Here is a 23,779-nt window from a genome sequence, read left to right as displayed (position 1 = left end):
AAGTGAAGCTAACTGCGTGTCAGCATGGAGCTGTGCGATTGTGCGGCTCTGCGTGACTTTCGGCCAAGTGTTGTCAGTGGGCTAACATTGCTCCCCCACCTGGTATTGTTTCATTAGCCTGTAAGGCTACATATGACTCCTGTGAAGCAAGCACCTCTTCCTACTAATCACTACGCCCGCTACCCTCTGAATGCTAATGCGACGCCAGCTCACGTCATCTGCATGCTAACCAACTTTGTAACAACAATCGGAAAAAGCTAAAGTCCCACGTTAAACCTGAAGAAAAAAAAAAAAGCAATCTGGGTTGCTATGTGCGCTATTGATTCAGTCTCTACTAAACTGTTAGCTAAAAATTAGCTTAGCTAACAGCTGTTATCGCTAGTCCTCAGAGCAACGATATTCTGTTCAATACAACGCTCATGTTGAAACAAAAGTTGATTGTATAAAATAAAAATGTGTCACTAAATTCTTTGTTGTCCTTTTAGAAGAATGGAACAGCTTAAGTTGTCACGAAAGTGGCTGACAAACAGTTAGCATTCTCACTTTTCTAGCTACTAAAATTGAGATAAACAGTAAGCCTCGAATATGTGGATGCTTTTGACCTGAATCTGTAGCAACACTAGAAAGTCTCGCTCAGGGTTTCTAAACGATTTAGCCACCATTTCAGGAGTTACTCTCAGTGTGATGCTGTGAAGTTGTCAGTCAAAACTAAAATAGGATATTTTTCATTCAGTGCGTGTTTTGGATCTCGTTAGGTTGTGCAGGTGAATGTAGTTTAAAAACTCTTGGTGGGTTTGTTGTGACAAACGTCTTTTCCTTTTGTCTCAAGAGAGAATGATACAAAAGTGCTGAAACGCGGTCTGTACTCACTTACAGAAGACTTGTTTTGCTCCAGTTTCTCCACACTTTATTTTAATTTGGCAACTCATGATTAGCCTTATTTCCCCCCCCCCCCGCTGATGGACGGGTGATATCACATGATTAAAGAGTGTCTCCATTCGCTGACAATGGAGATGAATTTCTTTGTCACAAATTTGGCATAGATGAGGTTTTAATTTAAGAAGAAAGGATCCACTTCCTAAAATAGTACTCAGCCAGAGATTCCACCTTGACCAACTCATGAGTACAAACAACATCTATTTTTGGATACTTTTGTTTTTGTGCGCTTCTGCATGACTCACTTGCTTTCCCATCCAAATATTGGGATTTCAATGTCAAAAGGGAAAACGTTCCCTCTTGACAAACGTCCCAATTCCTCATTCAATTGTCTTTACATGATTTAGAATAGCAAACAGTAATTGAACTGTACTTTTGTGTTTCAAAGTGAATTTAGGTCGTCCATCACCTGCTTTTGTTATTTGTTAGCTTTCTCTCCCTTTGGCATTCTAAATAGATAAATGAGTCGCCACTGTTGACATCTTCACGGCAAAGACACTGGCTGATGAAGAATGGCTCTGTCATTGGGCTTCTCTGGGAAATAAACAAGAGATCACTCGCTCTTTCCCTTTCCTTCATTTTTTGTGGTTCTCCCACGCTTTCTTTCTCGGTTCCCGTGTTGCACTCATCGTTCATTCGCTAACTGGCTGTATGGAATTAATGACACATCGCCGCCACCACCGCGAATGCGCCCGTAAGCCCTTCGCTGTCCTCTCCCGCTTTGCATCAAGTTAGAGACGCACATCCAACTGATGCTAATGAGCTTGGTTTGTTGACGTTTACCATGAAGACATTTGTGGTTGTCATGGCCATTGAAAATCTAGCTTGGAGGCAGCTTTGATTCATGTCATTAACTTGTGGAATATTGGATTTGCCTTGTCTTCTCATATGAACATTGTTTTTTTCTGATGACAGAGATGATACAATATCTCACATCCGTAATATCCCAAAAAGGATATTAAACCGGGTAAAAAGTTAACAAATTATCCAGGATAAACTTTTTTATTTTTTTATTTTCAAGTTTGTTTGTTGTTCTTAAGGGCTGCGACGAGTCATAGAAGGATGAACTATTTTTACTTTATCAGAATCAGAATCCAAATTATTGGCCAAGTATGTAAAAAAAAAAAAAAAAAAGGAATTTTTAAGAGACATTTAAAATGACAATAAACAAGAATAATGGAGAGAAAACAGGAAGCCTGGTGGTTCACTAATCAGCGCCCCGAGTTTCTTAGATGGGGGGGGGGGGGGGGGAGACCTGAGAAATGTGGGAGGGGGGAAATAATATTTTAGTTTTATTATATTTATTAGTATATGTATACATTTAATTCACAAGTGTTTTGTAATCTCAACATTTTCAGCCTTGATTGGAGGAATTGATTTCATTTAAACTGTAAATATTTTGACCACTTCTGTTTTTGACATTGAGTTATTAATAAATGAATATTTCCAGCTCTGTCAGATTGTCCTCGATGAAAATGACATTTCCGCATGTTTCCCTTCTTTGTATCTCTGAATATTTCCCATGTTTAGATGGCTTCTTCGTTCTTAGTCACACTTTTTTGTTTGACCTTTTTTAATAGCTTCCCGGCCTTGAACTCTCTCTACAGATGTTCTTTTCTTAGTTTACTTTTTATCCCTTAACTCTATTTTCCCTGAAATTAAAAAAAACAAAACTAGTCGTAAAATAATCTTTGCAAACAGTGCCCTCTGTTTAATGGTAGGAACGTGAAATGACAAATGATGCCCAACTGAAATCAATCATTTTGAAAAGAGATTTTCTCAACCGTTAAGTGAACAACTGCATTATTGACACATCTGAAGATGTTGATCATCGTTTCTAGTTAGCATCGCAGCCTTGCACGTTGCAAATGATGCAGAATGAGCTTTTTAGTCACTGGGCATGCTCAGCTGATGCGCCAGCTGTGACGAGAGCTCCGTCACTGATGCATCATTTCTGTTCATCAACTCCCTGAAAGAATTTCGCTGGGCACGCCGGACGAGAAACCCAATTAGAGCAAGCAGTGCATTTTGTGACCGCACGCTCGCAAAGCTTGTAAACGCGCGCGCACGCTTTCAATGTCACACGAGCATAATCGGTTTCATGACTTGGGGCTGCCTTCTGCCCCAACCGCATGGGTGGGCGGGACCGTCAGAGGGGGGTCAGGTCAGGCTGGCGTGTGACGAGCCGGTCTGGATCCGCCTTCCCGCCTCCTGGATCAGCTTCGGTTACTCACTCAACGTGCTTTGAATATCCTTTTTCGGAACTTCAGTTCAATCACGTTGCATTTTCCTTGACTTGGCCGTAATGCGGATGTTGTGGATGTGGAATTTAACATTCTTGCAGTCCCTTGCCTTAAGACTTGAGGTTCCACCCTTGAAATGTCTGAACTTTTTGTGTATACTGCGACAATACTTAAATAATACAAGAGAGTGAATGTTAGACCAACTTCCCAATAATGTTGCTTTTTTTGCCGTGGCTTAAACACAGTTCATCGATACATAAATCACACCACATTAACGCCAATGGATGCATTGCAAGTTTGTAAGTTAGGACAAAAGGCAGCAGGAAGGCAAAGCCGACAATAGCAATCGCTGATGCAAGGCAACACAAGGGGAATGAACGGCTGTTATTCTGCAAGGGAGGAAGATGAGATGACGGAGTGAGCGAGTGTTTACACTGTGGGCTGAAGAGGCCAAAGGTAAGTCAGCAGACAGCACAATGTGTCACTCTGCATTTGGTCAAGTTATTTGTGGAAGCAACAATATTCATAGTTGACCGTGCTTTGTGCTTACAACTTGCTGTTAAACTTGACGACAGTGGATATTTGTTACCCGGAAAATCTTGTTGACATTTCTTCCTCTTTGTCATTTTATCCTTTGGCTTTGAGTTTGAGGCAAGCCAACGCGTCGCTCGCTCGCTCGCTCGCTCGCTCGTGCTGTCATCTGCGTGCGTGTGAAAGCGGATCTGTTGCATGTCATCTCCCTCGCTTGCTCTCTTTCCTTGTCACACCCTAATGAATCCTGACTTTTAGCGCTGGCGACTCCCCCCACAGTGTTGTTGAACACGCTTACGGGCACACGCCGACACGCACGCGTAATCACGCAGGCATGCAAAGGCCTCCGGAGATATGAAAAGAGCTTGGATGGAAGCTTGCTATGTGTGCAAGGGAAGACGGATGGATGGACGGATGCAAGGAAATGTGAGCGCCTGGTCTGAGGTGGCAGGAAGCTCGAAAAGGATGTCAAGAAAGTTGGCACTGAGGTGACAGAAATAGAACACTACTATTTGATAGAAAGACTGAAGTGTAAAAAAAAAAAAAAAAAAGGCAGCAATCCAGCCGGGTTTTCAGGATGGCTAATTTTAGGATGCTTGGATTCAGTGGAACGGAAGCTCCAAAAGTGTTTTCTTTGTTCATACGCATGTTGTCTCTCACTCACATGTTTGTGCCTCCCTTGTGCCCTCTCCAGACTTTGGAGCAAATGCCAAAACGCGAGAATGCTCTCTGCCCAGCCCTCAATTAGAAAACAGCGTCCGAAATGGAAGCTCTTTGCAGCACCGAGTCAGGAAGAATCATAGCCAAGCCTCTGATAAGTCATCATTGAGATCATATCAATGATATGTAGAATATACAAACATGTGCAATCAATTTGAGTAGTTTTTCATTGCCATCTTTAATGAAACGATTATGCGGTGCTGTATGTCCAAAATCATTTACTCGAACAATTGGAAACATAATGTAACCAAATCAGTAACATTAGCATTGTTCATATATACATATTGCTTCGACTGACAAAAGCATACATCAAATAAAATAGGACAATAATTGATACATGGTTTGTTTTATTTTTACATTTTTTAAGAACTAAATGGAGAAAAGATGAGCTGGTTTAGACCAATGTGAGCTTCTGATGTGAGCTTTGAAATGATGACGTTTTGAAATGACGACGTTTTGAAATGATGACGTTTTGAAATGACGACGTTTTGAAATGATGACGTTTTAGATCAGGGCTCTTTTGACTGTTGACTTATTGAGTATTTGAAGCTATTTGTTTTGGGTTTTGTCCCGTCGAAGGACCCCCGACCCGAGGCTGAGACCAACCTTTCTTACGCTGGGCAGCACATTTTCCAGCCATAATTTTCCTCTAATCTTTTGACAGCAGTGATCGATAATCCCATAATAAGTAATAGCCGGTCTCACGACATATGAGAAGCCATAAAACAAGTTACACACATCACTAAAAGTGGTGTGTTGACAATTTCTGTGTGATGATGCGGTCTCTCATTTCTCCTTGATCTTCTTTTGGAAGTGAGTGATGCAAGAGTCTTTTTTTTTTTTTTTGTATTTGTGTGTGGGATAATTGTTTTTGCAGGCTTGCTTCTGGTCTCCCTGTTATTTTTTTTTTTTCACATGAAAGGAACCATTTCATATGTACGTTTAGGGAAAGAAGGACAGTAATGTCAAGGCTGCCTCAAGCTTGATCATCTCCAGAAATGTGCGCTGTTTTTTTGCGTCACATTAGTTGTCGATTGCCGCCTGCGCCCGTCTCAGCATCTGCTGACTGCACTGCCAGTTTGCTTCTGCCCTGCAGGACACGAGGACTGTTGATGCAATTGAAAATGTGACTTTTGACTCAATTGCTAAACGAATCATGTACATTTTCCAGGATGTTCATGGTCAGTTTGCGTCTGCGCGCTTGTGGAGGAGAGGACGGATGCGAGCTCAGCATTTTCAACTGCTGAGCTGAGCGATGGTGTCACATGACAAATGTCGGGGACACGCTGCATCCAGCTTCGACATTCTTTCTATGCTGTCTCTCACTTCCACACCGTGACCGCTCGCCTTCCTCTTCGGTCAGTCGCTCAAGGCTTGATTATGAAGAAAATATTAGTCACAAATAATTTGGTCATAATTGCAATCACAATTACGACAGTCTGTTGTTTTGTGGTACAAAAGAGAATTCCATTTCTTTGAAACACTGTAATTATGCAAGTTCCTTTTGGACCAAACAAGATTTATTAAATTAGTTATTTTCAAATAAAAAAGGTGCAAATATATCAATTTAAACAACTCAAAATTAGTATGAATACTATTTTATTTTTGTTTAAAATTATGCAGTTTTTTGTAATTGCGGAATGTTGTCATTGAAATTGCGATGAATTGGTGCGGGCTTGTTTACTTCCAGATTATAGCAACCAAAGTGGCTTAAAGAGTGACATTATTGACAATAATGACACTTGTAACTCTAATCCTGTGATGCATTTCAACAATGTCTCCATTTCACTCATTGTAAGAATTGGAGAATAAAACGGCACCAAGTAGTTGAGCTTGTTGCTCCCAGATTCAGTCGCAAGGACGGTGCAGTACATTTTGTTTAGAAAGGAATGTCGGATATGCACACACAGTCGGAGTGTTCAGAATCGATAAATGTTGCTCATTGTTTTCCCCATAAAAGCAGATGTTTAGAAATTTGGATTACGCACAAAGGTAGCCAGAATGCCATCATGGAGGACGACAGAAATCAGGGATTTTCTGTCGCATGTGTGAAAGATTCCTTGTAAGCAAACTTACAGATGATCGGACGCCTTCATAGTATACTGGAGACTTTTTGTTAGTCGTGTTTTTCACTTTCATTTTGCATTCAGGATGGAGAAGCCTGTGTTTGATCTTCGATAAGAAGGGAAGAAAAAAAGAAGATAAGGCTCCAGCCATGCTCCCAAAGGGGAGCATAGTGTAAAAAAACCTGGAAAAAAATAAAAAAATCTGTGCTAATTGTGCAGCTATTTGCCTTTGACATGAACGTGCATGTGTGCAGTTTGGTGGCAGGCTCAAAAATGGCAGCCAAGGTGGGAAAACTTCATTGTGGGTGGCAGCTTCTGAAATGGTGAAATATGCAGATCGACTGGCTCACAGACACATTTTCCCAAATAGACGCATGCTTGTTTAATTTTGCTGTCCATGTGTGGGCAACGATGTGTGTACAAGCAATCCAAAAGTCTATTTTCATCATTTGTCTGCTTTAATGGAGTGATCCCACATGAAGTGAGGTCCTACGCAGAACACAAGCGCATCGACGTGAGGAAAAAAATGGGTGTGCCACTGGGACGGCCAGGTCACGTTTGCGCAACTCGTCCAAAGGGGAAAAAGTGTCCCAGTTGTGGGCCTGCCGCAGAAGCGGCGGCTTCTCCGTGGCTAAAATTTGCCGTGTTTGCAAATGATCACTCACCTCTTCGTGTGCGCTGGAACAATTCCCACATCTCCTTCCACTTTGGGAGATTTTTTTTTTCCTCTTCCCTGTGGTCTTCTTTTACTTCCCAACACTGCATGTTTAAAAATAGAAGGCAATTGAAATCAATTAAAGTGAGTCATTTCACTTGCACACGTCTGTCTCTGCAAGCAAAACTCTTGAAATCTTATTGTGGACTTTTTTTTTTTTTTATTTGGTCAACAATTTGTAATCTTAGATTGGTTTTAGTGTTCATTTTTTTTCTGCCATTTTTAAATGGAGTCTCACTTAGTCCAATTTCAGTCACGCTTGTTAGTTTTTTTAATCAGCGTTAGTCAACCTCACCCCGTTTTTATTGAATCCATTTTCAACAATAAATCGAGCATTTTAGTCTTTATTTTAGTCTAAGAAAATGTAAAACAAAAACTGTCAACATTTTATTCTAGTTTTAGTCAGCACAACCATTTTAGAGCTGCATATTTATTTTTTTGTCAGCAGATTATATTGAACCTTTTTGGATCTAAAACTATTTCACGTAAAATGTTTCTGATGAAAACCAACTTGACACACAATGACAGTGGCTACTATGGGAAGTTAGCCAGCATTAGTTAGCAGTCGCATTAACATTATTGTTGGAATGTTATCGCCGTTGGATTCATGTTAAGTTATACCTTATATATCTATTTTTTCACCTTTGACCGTGAATCCACCTCGTGTCTGTGCCATGCGTTTGTGCTGTGTCACATTACAGTCCCACAGACGTGACAAGATTTGACAAAATCATATCGTTTTTGTTCATGCACTAAAATGTCCAGAGATTTTCGTCCAGTTTTTATGAAGTGAAGAACATTTTGCTCTCGTCTTCTTTAGTCAACGAAAATGCAAAGTGATTTAGTCCTAGTTATTGTTTATGAACGAGTGTTTTAGTCTAGTCTAGTTTTAGTCAGTTGGAAAATGTGTGTTGACCAAGTTATTTTTGTTGATGAAACGAAGACTCGCCTCATAGTACTGTGATTTGAATTCCGCCTTGCACGGTTATTTAGTGCCTTGTGCGATGCTTTGGTCGCGCTCCCGATCGTGGGTGACAGCAGTGATTGTTGGCAGAGCGACAGATGAGTAAATCGTTGGTGTCTTTCCAAAAACGAGACCCGGGGAGAATTTGTGTCCTCCTTGGCAGCAGTGCACCTTGCACCGATACTCCTGCAGGTTGAAATGAGCCAGCGGAAGACTTTGAAAGGCTGACTGACTCATTCTGAAGCTGTCTTGAAGACACTCGCTTGCCCAGCAACATTAAGCACATAAACAAATCTCGGCGCGACAATCTCCCAATGCACTGAAGGTGAACAACAAATCCGTCAAGCAGCTCAACTTTCACATTTTTAATGAGATTCAGTCCAAGCCATGTATATAAAAATGCATCTCCAAATGTACGTATTGTAATCATATTCTTATTTCCTCTCCTGAGCTTGCTTGTATCTCTCCATAACCCGCCAATATTTTCTTCCTCGCCTTTTCTTCACCCGCCATTCCCGCAACTGTCATCGCCCTCAGTATGGGTTGGGGGGGGCGCAGTCATGTTTTTACCTAATGATGCTTTGCCGAGAGGGGAGAAGACTCGACAGTTCAGAATTTCTTCTCATTTGCCAGCACGCGCACACATCTGCCAGATGTGCTGTACATACTGTAAGCGAGGAGGCGCATCGAGTACAGCAAAGCAAAAAACGTCTTGGATGGATGCAAATTCATGGCAACTTTCAATTGCAGAAAAATAACTTTTCAGACGTGGAAACATCAACATTTATGAATTGATTTCTAACATTAGAACATGTATCAAACCTGGAAGAATACACATTTTTAAAGCTGAGGCAAAACGGCTATGATGATGACGATGACGATGAATATTAGTGTAGTGTTTTTCTTAGAATTGTTATTATTATTCGGGATGTTCGACACCACTTTTTTTTTTTTCAGATCGATGCCATTACCACACTGAAATCTTTAGTAGTCACTGATAACAATACCAATACCACAAGTACTTTTAATACATAAAAAAAAGCCTCAATATAATTTGAAAGAAAAACTTATATATAGCAATATTGCATTTTATTTTCCGACCTTGGTATCGGCTGTCATCACGAGTACTGATACCTTGAAATAAGGTCTGATGTCGGCTCAATACAGACAGACAGACAGACACCTGCTATCCATACTTGGCGTTACTAATTATGAGTATTATGAAGAAAAGCTTTCTTTGGACGTCAGTATACATTCCATTCATTTACATAATTTCTTTTCCAAGATAAGCGAGGAACACGCACGTTCAAGTGGGCTCGTGCTTCGGTTGTCTCAAACATGCGCTTGATCAACAATGCAGCACCTCCATTCTGATTGTGTTTGCATGCAGATTTTCTCGCCATTAGCGTATCTCTCCACCCCGCCCCCAGTTTAGATCCCGCCTCTCTCCTCTGGCTTTATCCTCTCCTCAGTTTTTTTTTTTTCTTCCTCTCTTTCTCTCTCTAATGAGACGACATGGCCGCAGTGTTCATCTTCCACTCGGCGACAGCCAATTACTGCACAGTCGCCAGCTTTCTGTTTGCCTTTGGAGATGATATCTCTGTTTGTGTATACAACCTGCAAATGAGGCCGACGATATCATCAACAGTTGTTCAATGTATGGCGGCGGGTGCGGCCTTGTTGACTTGCAGACTGTAGAAATCAAAGTCGCTTCAATATCGACATTATTGAATATATTGACACTTTTAACATTCATTCTGTTTACACAGAAACATCTCAAATTCACTAATTGTCATTCTAAATATGTGTTCAATTTGTGATTGTCAAACACGTTAGCATAGAGTCAACTCAAGCACAAAGACGAGTTGAGCTTGTTCCAAGATTCAGTCACACGAACGGCGTCAGAGTGCATTTCGTTGAATGCTGATTAAAAAGGAAAGTCATACACACGGTAGGGGTGTTTCAAATCGGATTTTATCCATCCAATTTCGATATCTGCCAATTATGATTGCGAGGAAATCGAGAAATGTCAGTTTTATGTTTGTACATTTGGATTACACACAACGATAACCAGTTTGCTATTATGGGGGACTGCAAGTCACTTTTTTTGTAATAAAGAGGAGCAAACTTCCAGAGGATTGGACGCCTTCTTAATATGCTGTCTGGTGGAGCTGTGAAATATTTGCAACCAGGTAGCGGGAAACGGGAAAGTGGGAAATGCTTGTCATGCTTGTCCGATGAATTGAATTGTGTTTGGGGTGATTTGTTTCGCCTTCTGACTGTGGTGCTCACGCGGGCGCATGTTGCCCAGTGCGACTGCTTAAGCTGCCGTGTGCCGCTTGCCACGCTGTCGCCCTTCTTTTTAATTCTCTCCCGTGAGCCTCCAAATCTCACCATGTTCCAGCAAGCCAACATTTTTCAAATATATCCTATTCAATTCATTGTTTTCAGGCCGTCTGTGTGAGGTCTTTTTTGTTTTGCAGCCTGCAAACTTAACGTCACTCTCAAATTACAGAAAAATTCCACAACATTGAACCCGTGGAACACCATATGATAGTGGGACCATTCTCGTGTGTCATATTTTAATACATAATTCTATTTTTGCTAAGGTGACATCTCTGCCTTTATCAGCTGCGTTTTTAGATGAATTGATTTCTCTTTTCTATTTTATTTTATGTATATTATTTATTTATATTGTAGTGGTCACTCACGCAAATATACTGAAAAGCGCCTTTGCCCTTCATTGTTGTCACAGGAAATGTGTGCTGATGACACATTCAGCTGCTAACTGTAACGAGTGCTTCTCCTTTAATGCCACAATGATAAGTCACACTTGATACCATCATGTAATGTACACGTTGCGAGGGGAGGCATTTTTTTTGCAGCTGACATAATGGATAATGATCTCAAATCAGCTTTTCTGCATATTGTGGATGCAAGCGTATCTGTCTGAATTTCCTGTAGTGTTGATTCATTTGATGGTGAATGGGCCACACACGCGCACACACACAAAAGGTCCCGCTTTTGCTTTTTGGATTGTGAATGCTTGATTTCGATAGTGTGAATGAACTGTAAAGAAAGGAGCTGGCAGAGATGCTTGTTAAGCCCTTTACCGATCATAGAAAGCTGCGCCGAAGGGCCCGTCTGCGATTCTATCATTGTCATGGCTGTCGCTCCCGTTTCGGCTTGTGTGTCTTGTCTTACACGCGCACTCTTACGCGTAAGGACTCGCAAACGCGTACCCGGACAGTCCGTACAGTATATGCTTGCAATCGGCAGGTTAGCCTGACTCAGAGGGCTCAAATTTACCTTGAGAATTAAAAAAGGCACCAGCCTGCATCATCAGTGACCTCGTCTTTTCAAAGCAAACGGCGCCATGTGTGTTTTTGTCTTTTCTCCTTTTGCATCTCCTTTGCTTGAAGCAAACATTTCCAGAAATGTTTGCTATTGGCTTCCCTCTGATTGATAACGAATCGGTCAAGTGCTGCTTTTATACCGGAGACAAGTTAACGACGGCCTTCAAGCAACCTCCAACTGCAGATTTGTTGCTCGGATGCCTCTCAATAGGCATCTCTCTGCTACTTGTTTGCCGAGCAAGCCGTTCTATTTGTATACAGACACGTTTGCTTGAGTGCACTTGGTGCTTTGTGTGTGTTTGCGTGTGCGTGTGTATGCAATGTTCTGCATGTGCCCGACCTTGCTAATCTATCAAAACGAGCGGATGGATGGATGACCTTTGGGGCCTCCCTCGGGTCCCGTCGTATCATGTGGTGGGATGGAGGAGAGCTGGGCTATTTATTTGTACCCTGCTATGTTCAAGGTATTTTTTATTTTATTTTTTTCCTGGGCAACTGCATGCTTTCCAGACCGCATCACACCCGGCAGCAGCACTCTCATACAGCCACACACTAATTCCATATCCATCCAGGTCTGTTAAGGTAAAGCCAAGTGCACAAGCCTCAAAGGTGAGCTGCCAGTACATTTTGAGACGTGTGTTTACATATTCACTTTTACGCAACTTGATTTCCCGAGCTGGTCTGAAAAATGTCCAAGTGCAGCTCTAGTTCAAATCCGCACGAATACATCATACACGGTGAATGATGAATAACAATTTGAAGTGTTTTTGACCCCATCCTTGCTTTTACAGTATTGATAAGGTGCACTTCTTTCTATGTCCTACCCACCGAAACACCTATCCATCTCGCGTACCTTCTTACAAATCCTAGAAACAAAAAAAGTAGTGCCTGGTGGACCTTATTTATTTAAAATCATAAGAAATATTTATTATTATTCTGGCCTCAGAGAATGTTCATTTATCCAGTTAGCTAAACACTTCCACACAATAAGTCAACATACCGGGAGGGAAGTTGACCGCATACATCATATATATATATATATATATAGAAGTCAGGTCAAGTCAAGTTATATTTATTGATAATTGTGAATGCCTTCAAAAGGCTGAGATGCAGAGATAACCACGCTTCATTTTCTCCAACAAAATCTTTTCCAATAAACCTAACTGCCATTCAATACAACTTCCAGATTTGAAATAAACTTGGAACCGGCAGAGCCAGAAGAATTCTATTAGAAAAGCCTAATCTGTCAAAGCTCCAACAATAAGAATTCTCCAGACTTCTGGTGGCATAATGATGAGCGAGCTAGCTAGCTAGCTAGCTAGCTCGCCCCCCTGGCTGCTCATTTTACCAAGTGTTTCTTCCTATCAAAAATCATCCATGGCACATTACCAATAGGCCTATCAAATGCTAAAGTGAGGGTTGGAGGAGCTTTTTGTTAGCTTCAGCTGCAGTGAACCGCAAAAGTTCAACCCTGGAAATTGAGTCTGTAAAAGGCCAACTCTCATCTTATCTTTCTTTCTATATCCTTCTGCCCAACTTAAAGTTTAAACTATCATCTCTGCCACTTATCTTTTCAAAGTGCTACCAACTTAATGTCCTATATCCTACCTACATACAGTATATCCCCGTCTAAATATCATCTTATTGATGCCCCACCCATCGAAACAACCCGATTCTGTCCACAGGGAACAGAGCACGAACATTAGCGTACTTGTCAGAATGCACCATCAAATTTTCTCCAGAAGTGACCGGACGCATGACAGAGTGCAGCTGTGATATGATGTCTGCGTCTGAGAGAACACACGCACACACGCACGCAAACACACAAAATTGGACACATAGAGAGCCGCAATGGCATTTAGGCGATGACATTTTCCAAATGACATTTTGTCTACGGCCAAATCCATACTCGAGGAGCATGAACCGTAACGCTGCCGAGGAACACTGATGTCCATCTGCACGTGAATGCACCCCCGTAATAGACCGGGGGCAACAGACCCCGATCGATTCCCCTCTAATCCAGTGTCGGGATTTCTAGTACCTTTCAAAAAAACAAAAATCCATTGATCATACATATGCAGAGTTTTGACCTTGGAAAGACCATCCCCTTGGTTTTTATCGATGGCCAGTGCCACTTTTCTTTTCATTACAGCTCATTATGAGGGTTTTCTTGCACCATAAAAAAAACATTTTATGTAATCAATATGTGCTGTCAGACAGCTAAATACCTTCCCCATCCTAATTTATCATGGTAGCTGAAGACAAATGATCGGACTTATTGTAATGAGTCAGTCTATTAGGTAAAGACCCGCAGATGTATTATGCATTAAATTGGATGGCACTTGACATGATGCTCTTGGAGACTTTGCAATAGGCCAGTAGACAAGAAATGGATCCACACTTCAATCGTAGGCTTCTCGTGGATTTACCAATAAACAAATCATGCCTTGTTATTAGCTGCAATTGTCACATAAAACCTGGAAGAAGATGAAGCGTATCCAATTCGACTGCTTGCACAGAAGCTAAGCTAACTGCGCTCTCACTAATATGATGATGGTGTGAGCTAAATGAGGGAGGGGCAAAATACACTACAAACACCTCTCTGTATCATGGAGTCTAATTCTCTAGCCGACGATCTAAGGATGTGGCCTGTGAATTTGTTCACCCATTTCTAATATTGAACGAGCTCTGCAAAGAGCCACTTTTAAACAATGGCCAGTAATTGCATAATCTATCACAAGTGAAACACGTTTCCAACGGCATCCCTCGGGGAAGAGTTTTGTGATCTGTACGTGAAATCCAGACAATCTGTTCGAGGGGAGGGATAATCACAGATGAGTTCATCACTAAAGCTCCTCACCAGCATTCAATCATGCAAAAGCCATTTAGGAGATGGACGCACGACTTAAATGATGTGAATAAAAGCTGATGCTCGGTCAAGGTGCTTTGCCTTTCGTTTGCGTGTACTTGTTTGTTATTGTTACTGCATTTGTGGAATATGAATTAAGCAGCAAAATCCACCTGTTTATATCCATTTTGCCAGTTGCTGTTGACTGAAAAAGACGCCACAGGTCATGCTGCATTCCAGGATGGTCGAAAGTCGGATATATCCGAGTTGTTTTTTGCCAGTTCCGACATGAAAGCATTCGAGGCGAAACTAATCGACCAAACTGGTGGATAGCAGTAAATTGGTTTTTATTTTGGTCCTCAAAACTCATTTTGACCTCCAGCAAATTTACCTGCTCACTATTTTGATTCATTTATCGTTTTTATCTTATTTCATAACCATTTCATACAGTTCAGTAGTTCACCGTATCATTTCATGAAGGGAGATGGCAACACTATTGTCACCTACATTGTTTTATGGATATTTATCGAATATTTATGAATGAAGAAAGCTATCTAGTTTATACTCGCGTAAATTGTGTTTTGCCATTCAGAGTGACGTCACATTGAAGTCCGTCGGTGAAGTCGAGGTCCTTTTTTTCTGGAGTGGAATTTCCGAGGTCAAGGAGGCGTTCCCGTACACACTTCCTGGTTTGAACTCGGAAAAGTCCGACTTCCGACCATCCTCGGATGTAGCATAACAACCAATCACGGCTCACCTGTTTTACTAGTTTGGTCATGGGATGTACAAGCTGAGCTAATGATTGGTCATCCTCAGCCACTGTGATGTCATTTTCAGTCGACAGCTAGTAACAAAATGGCCGCCCACTGAGATGGACAAAAACAGGAGGATTTTGCTGTTTAAACACAATATTCATTAAATATTATCTAGTGGTGCTGCATCGGAGATATTATTGCAAAAAAAAAAAAAAAAGGTTTCATAATTCAGATTAAGCATTAAACATTTCATGTTTAGAAAATTGAATAATTCTAATCTATCTGTGCCAATGTAAAATTAGGTTTGCCATTTTTTTTAGTTCATGCTATCATGAAAATCATTCATAATAATTCACAGCACATTTGATCCATATGCTTGTCATGCATGAAAGCATTAATTTGACATGGGATTAAACTAAGCAGACACTTTGAATGGCTTTAGTGTTTTGCAGCCAATGTCGAATTCCAGATTGTGAAAATTGCATCCTAATCCCTTTTTTCTCTGAGCCTTTATTGACCTTATAAAATGAAAATGGAAAAAAAAACATGGCACTTTTAATGCTAAAGGCTGTATTAAACTCATTTTTTACAGGATAGCGCATGTAACCAGCGACACTAAAGCCAGTGGAAGCTGAGTCTGCATATGTTTCTTTCTTTTTTGACCAGACTCGCAGTTTCCTATTTGCAGCCCAAAAATGTATGCAAGTGGACACATACTAGCACACAATGGAAAAGGCGACAGCAGCATGCTTAAAAGAAGTCAGAGTGAAATCAGAGACAAAGAGAGATGTTTTCATTTTGCCCGCCGAGCTCCTAAATAATTTAATGAGGGGGAGATCTGTCAGAGTATTGGTGTGTTTGTGTGTTGAATATTTAGAATGCATATAAAGCTGTTATGGGCCAGCTGCTAGCAGTCTTGCATCTCAGTTCTCTTGCCGTTTTAAAGGTGTATGTACTCCAATTTTGATGCATCTGAAAGTAGTAGTGTCAAACCAAACAAATAAGCAGGCGAAGTGGTATCTGGATGTATGTGTACAGTAGGAAGAGGCAAACGACCTCCTCTTCTTTAAGAGAAGTGATGTATTGAATGATATATTTCCGATGCCGTCATTGGCCTCAAAGCTGTCCGCTGTACAAGACAGAATTTGAAAGAGTCGAATCGCAGCGCATCCTCCTCCCCAAATGTGACGACGCTCCATCTATTTCAAACATGTGCTCCAAGGCTGTTTTCGGGAACAGCGCCTGCCTCGCAGTTAAATAAGCAACAGCTCTCCCCAAAACAGAAGTGACAGGGTTCTCCACAAGGATTTTTGCAGCAAAGTCGCTATTTGTATACATCAGCGTGTCCGTTCGCAGCCCAAAGTCGCTTACTTTTTAAAGGCGCTCTTTTAGCCTTCTTGTCAAGAAGGATTTCATGATTTCATTTTTTTTTTTTTTTTTGCACTTCAGATCATTTTGCGTGGCAACATCTGCTATACCTGCTCAATTGTAGCACCTGGGAATTGGGAAGGGCTTTTATTGAAGCTTTTCCGAGGCTGGAATCATTTTGTCTGTTTATTGGACTCGAGCTCAGTTCAGTCTCATTAAAAGTACGATGAAAGTTTATTTAAATGTGTTTAGTCTGCTTTAGATGTTCTGGTTTAGGTTTTTCCTCAAACATTCTGATATGAATTCATGAGCGCTCTTTCAGGATTTAAGGAACTCTGATAAAAGTGTATTTGTTTACATTGATGATGTAACAGTTTAGTTGGTGTTTACTTTAAACATAATTCTTTTGAGATGTTGTCGAAACCCCTTCACAGAATTCATCTTTAACATTACCCATGTTTTTCCTCGTGTACAAGTCTTGAGGGTAAAACGTTTTTTTCATCTCAAGTGTCTTATATGCTATCGGCTCTATTAATGGATCATGCATGAAAGTTAAATCTATCACGTTTTTAGGCTAATTCAAAACTGAGAATCGCCTTTCACGCATATCACAACAAGAAATAAGAGTTGACAGAACTACGTGTCCGTTGTATTGCCCGTCAATTTAAAGATATAACTATAAAAACTTGCTCACATCGTGCTAACTAACATTGTTGCTATTAATATAGTATATCGTATAGGCTAGTATTTTCCTTTATTTTAAAAACAATCAGCATTCACACTTCATCGCTGACAGCTTGAAATGGAAGTTCCAATGCAGCAAAACATCATTAACAAGGTCTATAATTTGGCACATATTAACAGTATTTGGAATGATTAAATGATATAGTCCTTCTTAGTTGAAGTTGACAGCTGACTGTCCACTCGCAACTCAGCGGGGCATCCAAACTAGGCAGGTGGGCCTTCACTCTCTGTCATAACCTCTGTTGACGATTGCTTTCCGATGGGTAAAAGTCCATCCTCCAGTGCCAACCGCCATTGGCTGACACGCATGAGCTCCACATGATGACACGATAACAGAACACAAGACGAAGATGGTAGTTTTGGTTTGTTTTTATGGCGTCAATTCTATACTTGAAAGTATGATGCAACCAAGCATTTTTTGTCACAGTTCAAAATATTTCTGTTACATGTAGAAATTAAATTTGGCGTTCTACGTAGTGGTTCATTGATTTAAAAATAAAACACTTTTTTTTTTTTTTTTAATCCAAAATGATTTTGTGGCTCCCGGTGAGTTTGGCTTAAATTTTTACATTCACTGACACGCCCAACCAAAACACAATCCACAAATATGGTCGAGATGCTTGATGAAAACACTTTTACGAGGAGAAACGATGATTTGGACATTCAACTTCATTTTTTATACCATGATCACAAAAGTCTCAAATGGCTTCACAGTAAGTAATACCAGAATCTCAAAAAAACATCCAACAAATAATCTTTGTGTAACAATAATAACAATCTAACAAAGCATAAGATCAATATGAATTCAGATCAAATGATTTTCGTTCACTGACATTTAATGGTCCAAGTACTGGCAAGTAATAACTCCTGCTTTGATGATCTAAAATACAAATTTGAATGATGAATACTGGGGACCTTTCCTCTAATCGAGCATAATAATTGCACGGTGCTCCACATACAGACCTGCGCTGGAAAAACAGATAATGACTTTGAAAAGTTTAGAAGCTGAGAAACAAAAAACAGGAGCTGACTTGAGAGAGTGGTCAGACGGTGCCCCATCTTGAATATATCTAAAAGTTTCCTCCCCGTGGCCATCATCTCATGTGACTTTCATCAGCACAGTCACCTCGCTGTCCTCCCCTCCAGGTATCGGCCCACCCACCCGACTCGTCTTTGCTCTCATTATCATGACGACAAGCGCCAAAGCGGGGGCACGAATAAGTCTCTGAAATTTGAAGCCTTGAAAAAGCAACATGTGAGGCGTGTGGTGTTCAGTATGCACGGGGGTGGCGGAGGAGAGCGCTCTGACCTTTTCCCCCGCTCCTTCCTTCCTTCCTTCCTTCCACTCATTTTTCCCTCCGCTGATTGAGGACGCGGAGGGAAGGCCAGCGAGAGGGAGCGTCGCGTCTCAAAGAGAAGGTCACAGCTCGCTTTGATAGCCTTTTGTCTCCCATCCAAAAACAGCGCCGCTAATAGCTACCCGTAGGCCACTTTATAATGATTGGGTCTTATCTTCAGACGCACACAGAGACCATCAAGCGCAGACACCACGCAACGTCTTGATGGTGGCGAGCACGATCGCTTGTCTCCAGTTTTTTGTTTTTATACTAACAAAGTGAGAAGGCAGGGCTGCTATTTCTCCCATGCAAAGCTCTGATATCAGGGCCACCGCTTTCTTATCTTGCCCTGCGTCCAATCATGTTGAGCCCAAATACAATACGATACGTTCTGAAGTGATAACAAGTACTGGACTTCCACAATGTACGCAAAATACAACCAAAGTATAGCACAACATTGGACAAGCTATAACAGAAAACACGCAAATTCAACTATTTTATTCATTTTAATGATGGAATAACTTGCATTATTTTTATTGTTTACATGCAGGGATGTGACCTGCCTGCCCTCTCGATTAGGATTTCTATGTTATCATGTTTTTCTTTGACTCATTTGCTATATTGTATGGTGGTGCAATTAGAGAATAATAGTGAACAAATGACTTACTCGCAATCATCAACATACAAAGCAATGAGGAGAACAAGGTTCTCTTATTTGTGTCAAGCAAGGTTAACACATAGCGATAATCGACTGGCAGATTATTTGTATCACTATTGAGCATTTTGACGAATATCAGCCTCATTTCAAAATGTGATGGCCGATAAAAGGTCAAGCTAAAAGCATTTTAATCTCAGGGAACTATTTACATTTTCAGTTCACTTAAGAGATCCTGCTGACCTTGTGAACCTTCTGAACGCTTTGTTTTTGTTCAACACTAAAACAATTGATTTGATTTGTGCAGTTCTAGCACCCTCTGGTGGCTAGTTTTTTAGTGCCGTTTAATTTTCACAAGCCATGTTTTGGCCCTTCTATGTTTCCAATCCACGCTAATGGTCAGATCAGAAGGGCCACGTAATATGCTTGTGAACCGAGTCAATATGTGGAGGAACTCAACGTGTGCTTGTATTCGCACGCAAGTACGTCATTCTAACTTCTTTGATGTTTCTTGACCGATGAGCTTTATTTCTGCCCAGGCACGAAAAATAACGCCACCATTATATACTAAGAAAAAAGTGTGTACGAGTGCCGGTAGGAAATTGGGGGCTGCGGCTGCAACTGCTTCCTTCAGCTTTTACACCATAACACAACTGATTTTTTTGATTGATTGTTTTCATTTGAGGAAAGCTGCGTGGTCACAAATCATTTCAAGGCATTTAGCACACGAGTATGATTTTACTCTGTGTTATTTCCTTCACTTCACTCAAACGGTGTTTCTGCTGCCATGCTTATCTAATTAGCATTAATTGTACAACAAATTAGTTCTCAAAATAAAATGCTTATTACAACTTGGGTGAAAGCCAAGGAAGGCTAAAATGACTTTCTAAGAAACTGATGACGAACGAACCCGTCGCATTGTGTGGAAATGATTTTTCCGTGTTGGCTGCAACTATCAAATTGTGGCATCCCCTTTATATGCAATGTTAATAAACGATTTTGTACATTTGTTTTACTCTTTATTTTAAATGGTGGGGATGGATGACAATCAACAGTTGGTCACCTGGAAAACACAAAGTACGAAAGACTGCAGGATGTCGTCAAACGTCCATGTTGCATTGACACAAATACTACATAAAGATAAAGCAAAATAACCAGTTCCTCTCCCTCTCTGTCTTATATTATACATTAAACACTTATGAAATGTATTATTTGAATCACACATCACTAACATGACACAAAATACAACAGGATGTAGAATTTTTCCATCCATGACACAAACATGTCTCTTATTAGCCACAATAGTCAAGTGTTATTTCGGGATACCTTAGAAGGCTCAGAGCATCCTGAGGCATTGTGTCACTAATTTCCATAATTCAGCTTTTTTTTTTTTTTTTTTTTTGCATTTTGACACCTTGAGGATTTGTTGCCGTGGCAAACAAGGCGACAAAGCGCTTGGGAAAAAAAAAAAAAAAAAAAAAGGAGCAGAGGTGCGAGGCATCTCTTTTATAAAAGAAAGACCCTTGTGATTTCAAATGACAGGTTCTTGCTGTTTAATAGACCGTGCTTCAATTAGCAGCGGTGACTCGACCTGCTAGTTAGTTTTCCAGGAAATTGAAGTGAGCAAGTGCTTGCTATCTATTTTGCTGTTTTTCTTCTGAGCTGTATGTGTGTGTATATATATATATTATATATATTATATATATATATATATGCATGTATGTATGTGTAATACCAATACTGCTGTGATATCTTCGTATTGGGTGCTTGTTGCACGAGTGTGTGCGGAAGTGGAAGTAAAAGGGGCAAGAAAGTGCACATATGGATGAGTAAGTGCTTCCTGAGAATGTTGGGGGAGATGAATTGCATTTCACTGTGCTGTAATGTTGAGGAGTTGAGGGGATTGAGCTTGGAGACTTGAGATAGCGACTGGGGGATCAAGTCATTCAGCACTTCAAATGGCTTTGAAAACCAATCAGACGGGCACAGACGCTCTCTCTTGCTCGTGCACACGCGCGCACACATTGTACTTGCTAAACGCTGGATCAAGGCTGCTGGACTACAACACTTGCACTTATTGATCCATGCCTTTATGAGTGACTTGAATATGAATGCATATATGTACTATATGGTTCAAGTCCCATCCACTTCATTGCTAAACTGTTGATATATATGAATTAACAGTCAGTAAGATGCTTAAATAGCCAGTATGGTCCAGTCAAGTCCAATTGTCAATCAATGTTAACATTCTAAATGTCTGGGTATGATCTACTAAGTTTGTTCTAATTTCATTCTCAATCGAGTATGTGCAAAAGACCAAAACCAATCCTCAAATGATCCGTCCATGAGGGGAGAGCACAATCCATGCAGGAATTCCACAAATGTGCTCATTCGACGAATTTATACACTTTCAAAAGGAGCGCTTCAACTTTTCAAGTGACAATGTCGACAAAGGGATTCACGAGCTACTTTTGCATTTGGACTCTTTTCAACCAATCGCAGCTCCTCCCACCTACTCTCACACGCCAATCACATCCAAGTTAAATACAATGATGACACCTCATTTCAGACATTGCATTACTGTGTGCTGTCTTCAAGACTGGAGGCAAACATTGCATCACGTTGCACATTGTCTAAATAAAGTACTTTCCATATGAATAAACTTTTAAGTAAAATGGGAGCAGAGCAGTATGTATAATGATTATATAAAAGTAGACTGTTAAGTGCGTCCATGTTAAATATAAGTGATATGGAGAACTACTTTGGAGCCACAGACCATTATTTCAACTTTTTTTTGTGTGCATTCTTGACAATAATATGTTCAATGCAGCCCCACTAGTCTAATTACAGTATTCTGGTTCATATTGTGTTAGTGGAATATGAGTTAAGAAGCAAAATCATGTTGATGATGTTTTCATCGAAAGCAAGTGGCAAAATGGCCGCACCCTGAGATGGATAAAAGACGGATGGCTTTTGCTAAATAAGTCACATTCCCCAAATGTAATATTAATCAGAATGTCCTGTTTCGACTAGTGAGGTCACATATAAGATATTATTGTCAAGAAACATTTACGGTTGCCTTCCACTTGAATGTGCACTGTGCTTCTGCAGGAGCTGCAGTTTGAGCGCCTGACGCGAGAACTTGAGGCCGAGCGTCAGATCGTTGCCACCCAGTTGGAGAGATGCAAGCTGGGATCGGAGGCTGGCAGCATGAGCAGCATCAGGTAACACTTTTTTTTTTTTTTTTTGTCTTTAATGTTTAGTCAATAGAGAGTGGTGCTTGGGTGTCGTATTCATTTGTGTGTTTTTGGCTGAAAATGTTTGTGAAAAAGGTCATTAAGCAGTAAAGCTACTGTTAGCATTTGGATAATACTGTAAATGTTTGGTAGCATGAATTCTCTTGAAGGGTTGTTTTTTTTTTTTGTTGTTGTTTTTTTGCCACCAGCTTAAATTCGCATAAGAACTCCACCAAAGCAGCTAACTCCCAAACTTTGAACTTCTTTTCCGATGTTTCAGTTGAGTACGTCAGAAAATGGATGAGCTGATAAGTGTGACCTACATGCTAATGAGGCAGTTTAATGCTAACAGCCCGAATATCGCGCTTGCCATCTGCTCACATGAAATCACCTTCCTCCAAAAGAGAAAAATCCACATTGTGTATCAGGGAGGAAGTTGGATTGAACTTATTTCCTTCTCACAGTGTTCTTTGGGTGTGCGTTTTTGTTTTGAGCTCTTCTGCAATGTCAAAGTGACAACCTTCATATGAATGCAGCTTTCCTCTGACTCCCTCCAGCAACTTATTGTACATGTACGCAAGCCTGAAAGGGCCCAAAGAACAAAAGCCCCATGGAATAAAAGCTTTGGTGAAACTGTTTTCTGCAACCGTTATAGCTTTTTTTTTTATTTATATATTTTTTTTTTAAGCATTTTGAGTGTATGGAATTTATTTCTGTGATGATAAACAACTCTATGTTGAACCTCTGCATTAAAATGCTCAACCACTTCACCATGATGCATATTGCAATGCAATGTCAATTTGACTCATGATCTGATTAATTCCAATGCTATTATTTATCTAATATAAAGGCAGCATGGTGGAATACTGGTCCACAAAGCTGCCTCAGTCTTTTGGAGTTTGGAATCTGAACTGCGTGGCTTTTTCCTCCAACAAGACTAAATTCTTGGTGGCCATGGCAGGCATTGCATCTTTTCCACTGTACTGAAGACACTTGAAGTGTTCTGTCACAGTGTTTGTGACGGGTTGAGAGGGGCGAGGGCCTGCTGAGACCCAAAGGCTCAAAAGCACACAAGGGTTCATCCTGCGGTTTAGCGCCAATGCCAGTATCTTCCTTCCCAACCTGCCTTCTTCTCATGGACTTTCTCTACTTTCTCACGTTCTGTCAAGACTGTCTACGGATAAAACATGGACACCTGGCTTATTTGGAGCACGTTTGTTGCTCCAGAGTTGGCGTCAGCGAGTTGAGGGTGTGGCAGCGGTGTGGTGGTCCTGCTCTTAATATTTGTAGGCCATATGGCATCAA

The 23,779-nt window shown here is 40.7% G+C and overlaps 1 protein-coding gene across 4 annotated transcripts in view; it reads left to right on the top strand.

Moving 5' to 3' along the window:
* The window catches only part of ctnnd2a (catenin (cadherin-associated protein), delta 2a), a 160,597-nt gene that overhangs the window by 28,499 nt on the left and 108,319 nt on the right, over positions 1-23,779 (top strand). For 3 of the 4 annotated variants that reach the window (XM_077508498.1, XM_077508496.1, XM_077508497.1), the window contains exon 3: positions 22,350-22,462. The exons of the other annotated variant lie outside the window; for it this stretch is intronic. In XM_077508498.1, coding sequence (XP_077364624.1) covers positions 22,350-22,462 — 113 coding nt within the window. The remainder of the gene's footprint in view (positions 1-22,349; positions 22,463-23,779) is intronic. 4 annotated transcript variants of the gene reach the window in all.

This window comes from Festucalex cinctus, chromosome 20, assembly GCF_051991245.1.
Source record: "Festucalex cinctus isolate MCC-2025b chromosome 20, RoL_Fcin_1.0, whole genome shotgun sequence".
Lineage (NCBI taxonomy): Eukaryota > Metazoa > Chordata > Actinopteri > Syngnathiformes > Syngnathidae > Festucalex > Festucalex cinctus.
The sequence above is the reverse complement of the archived record's forward strand: the minus strand, read 5'-3'. Positions and strand labels throughout refer to the sequence as shown.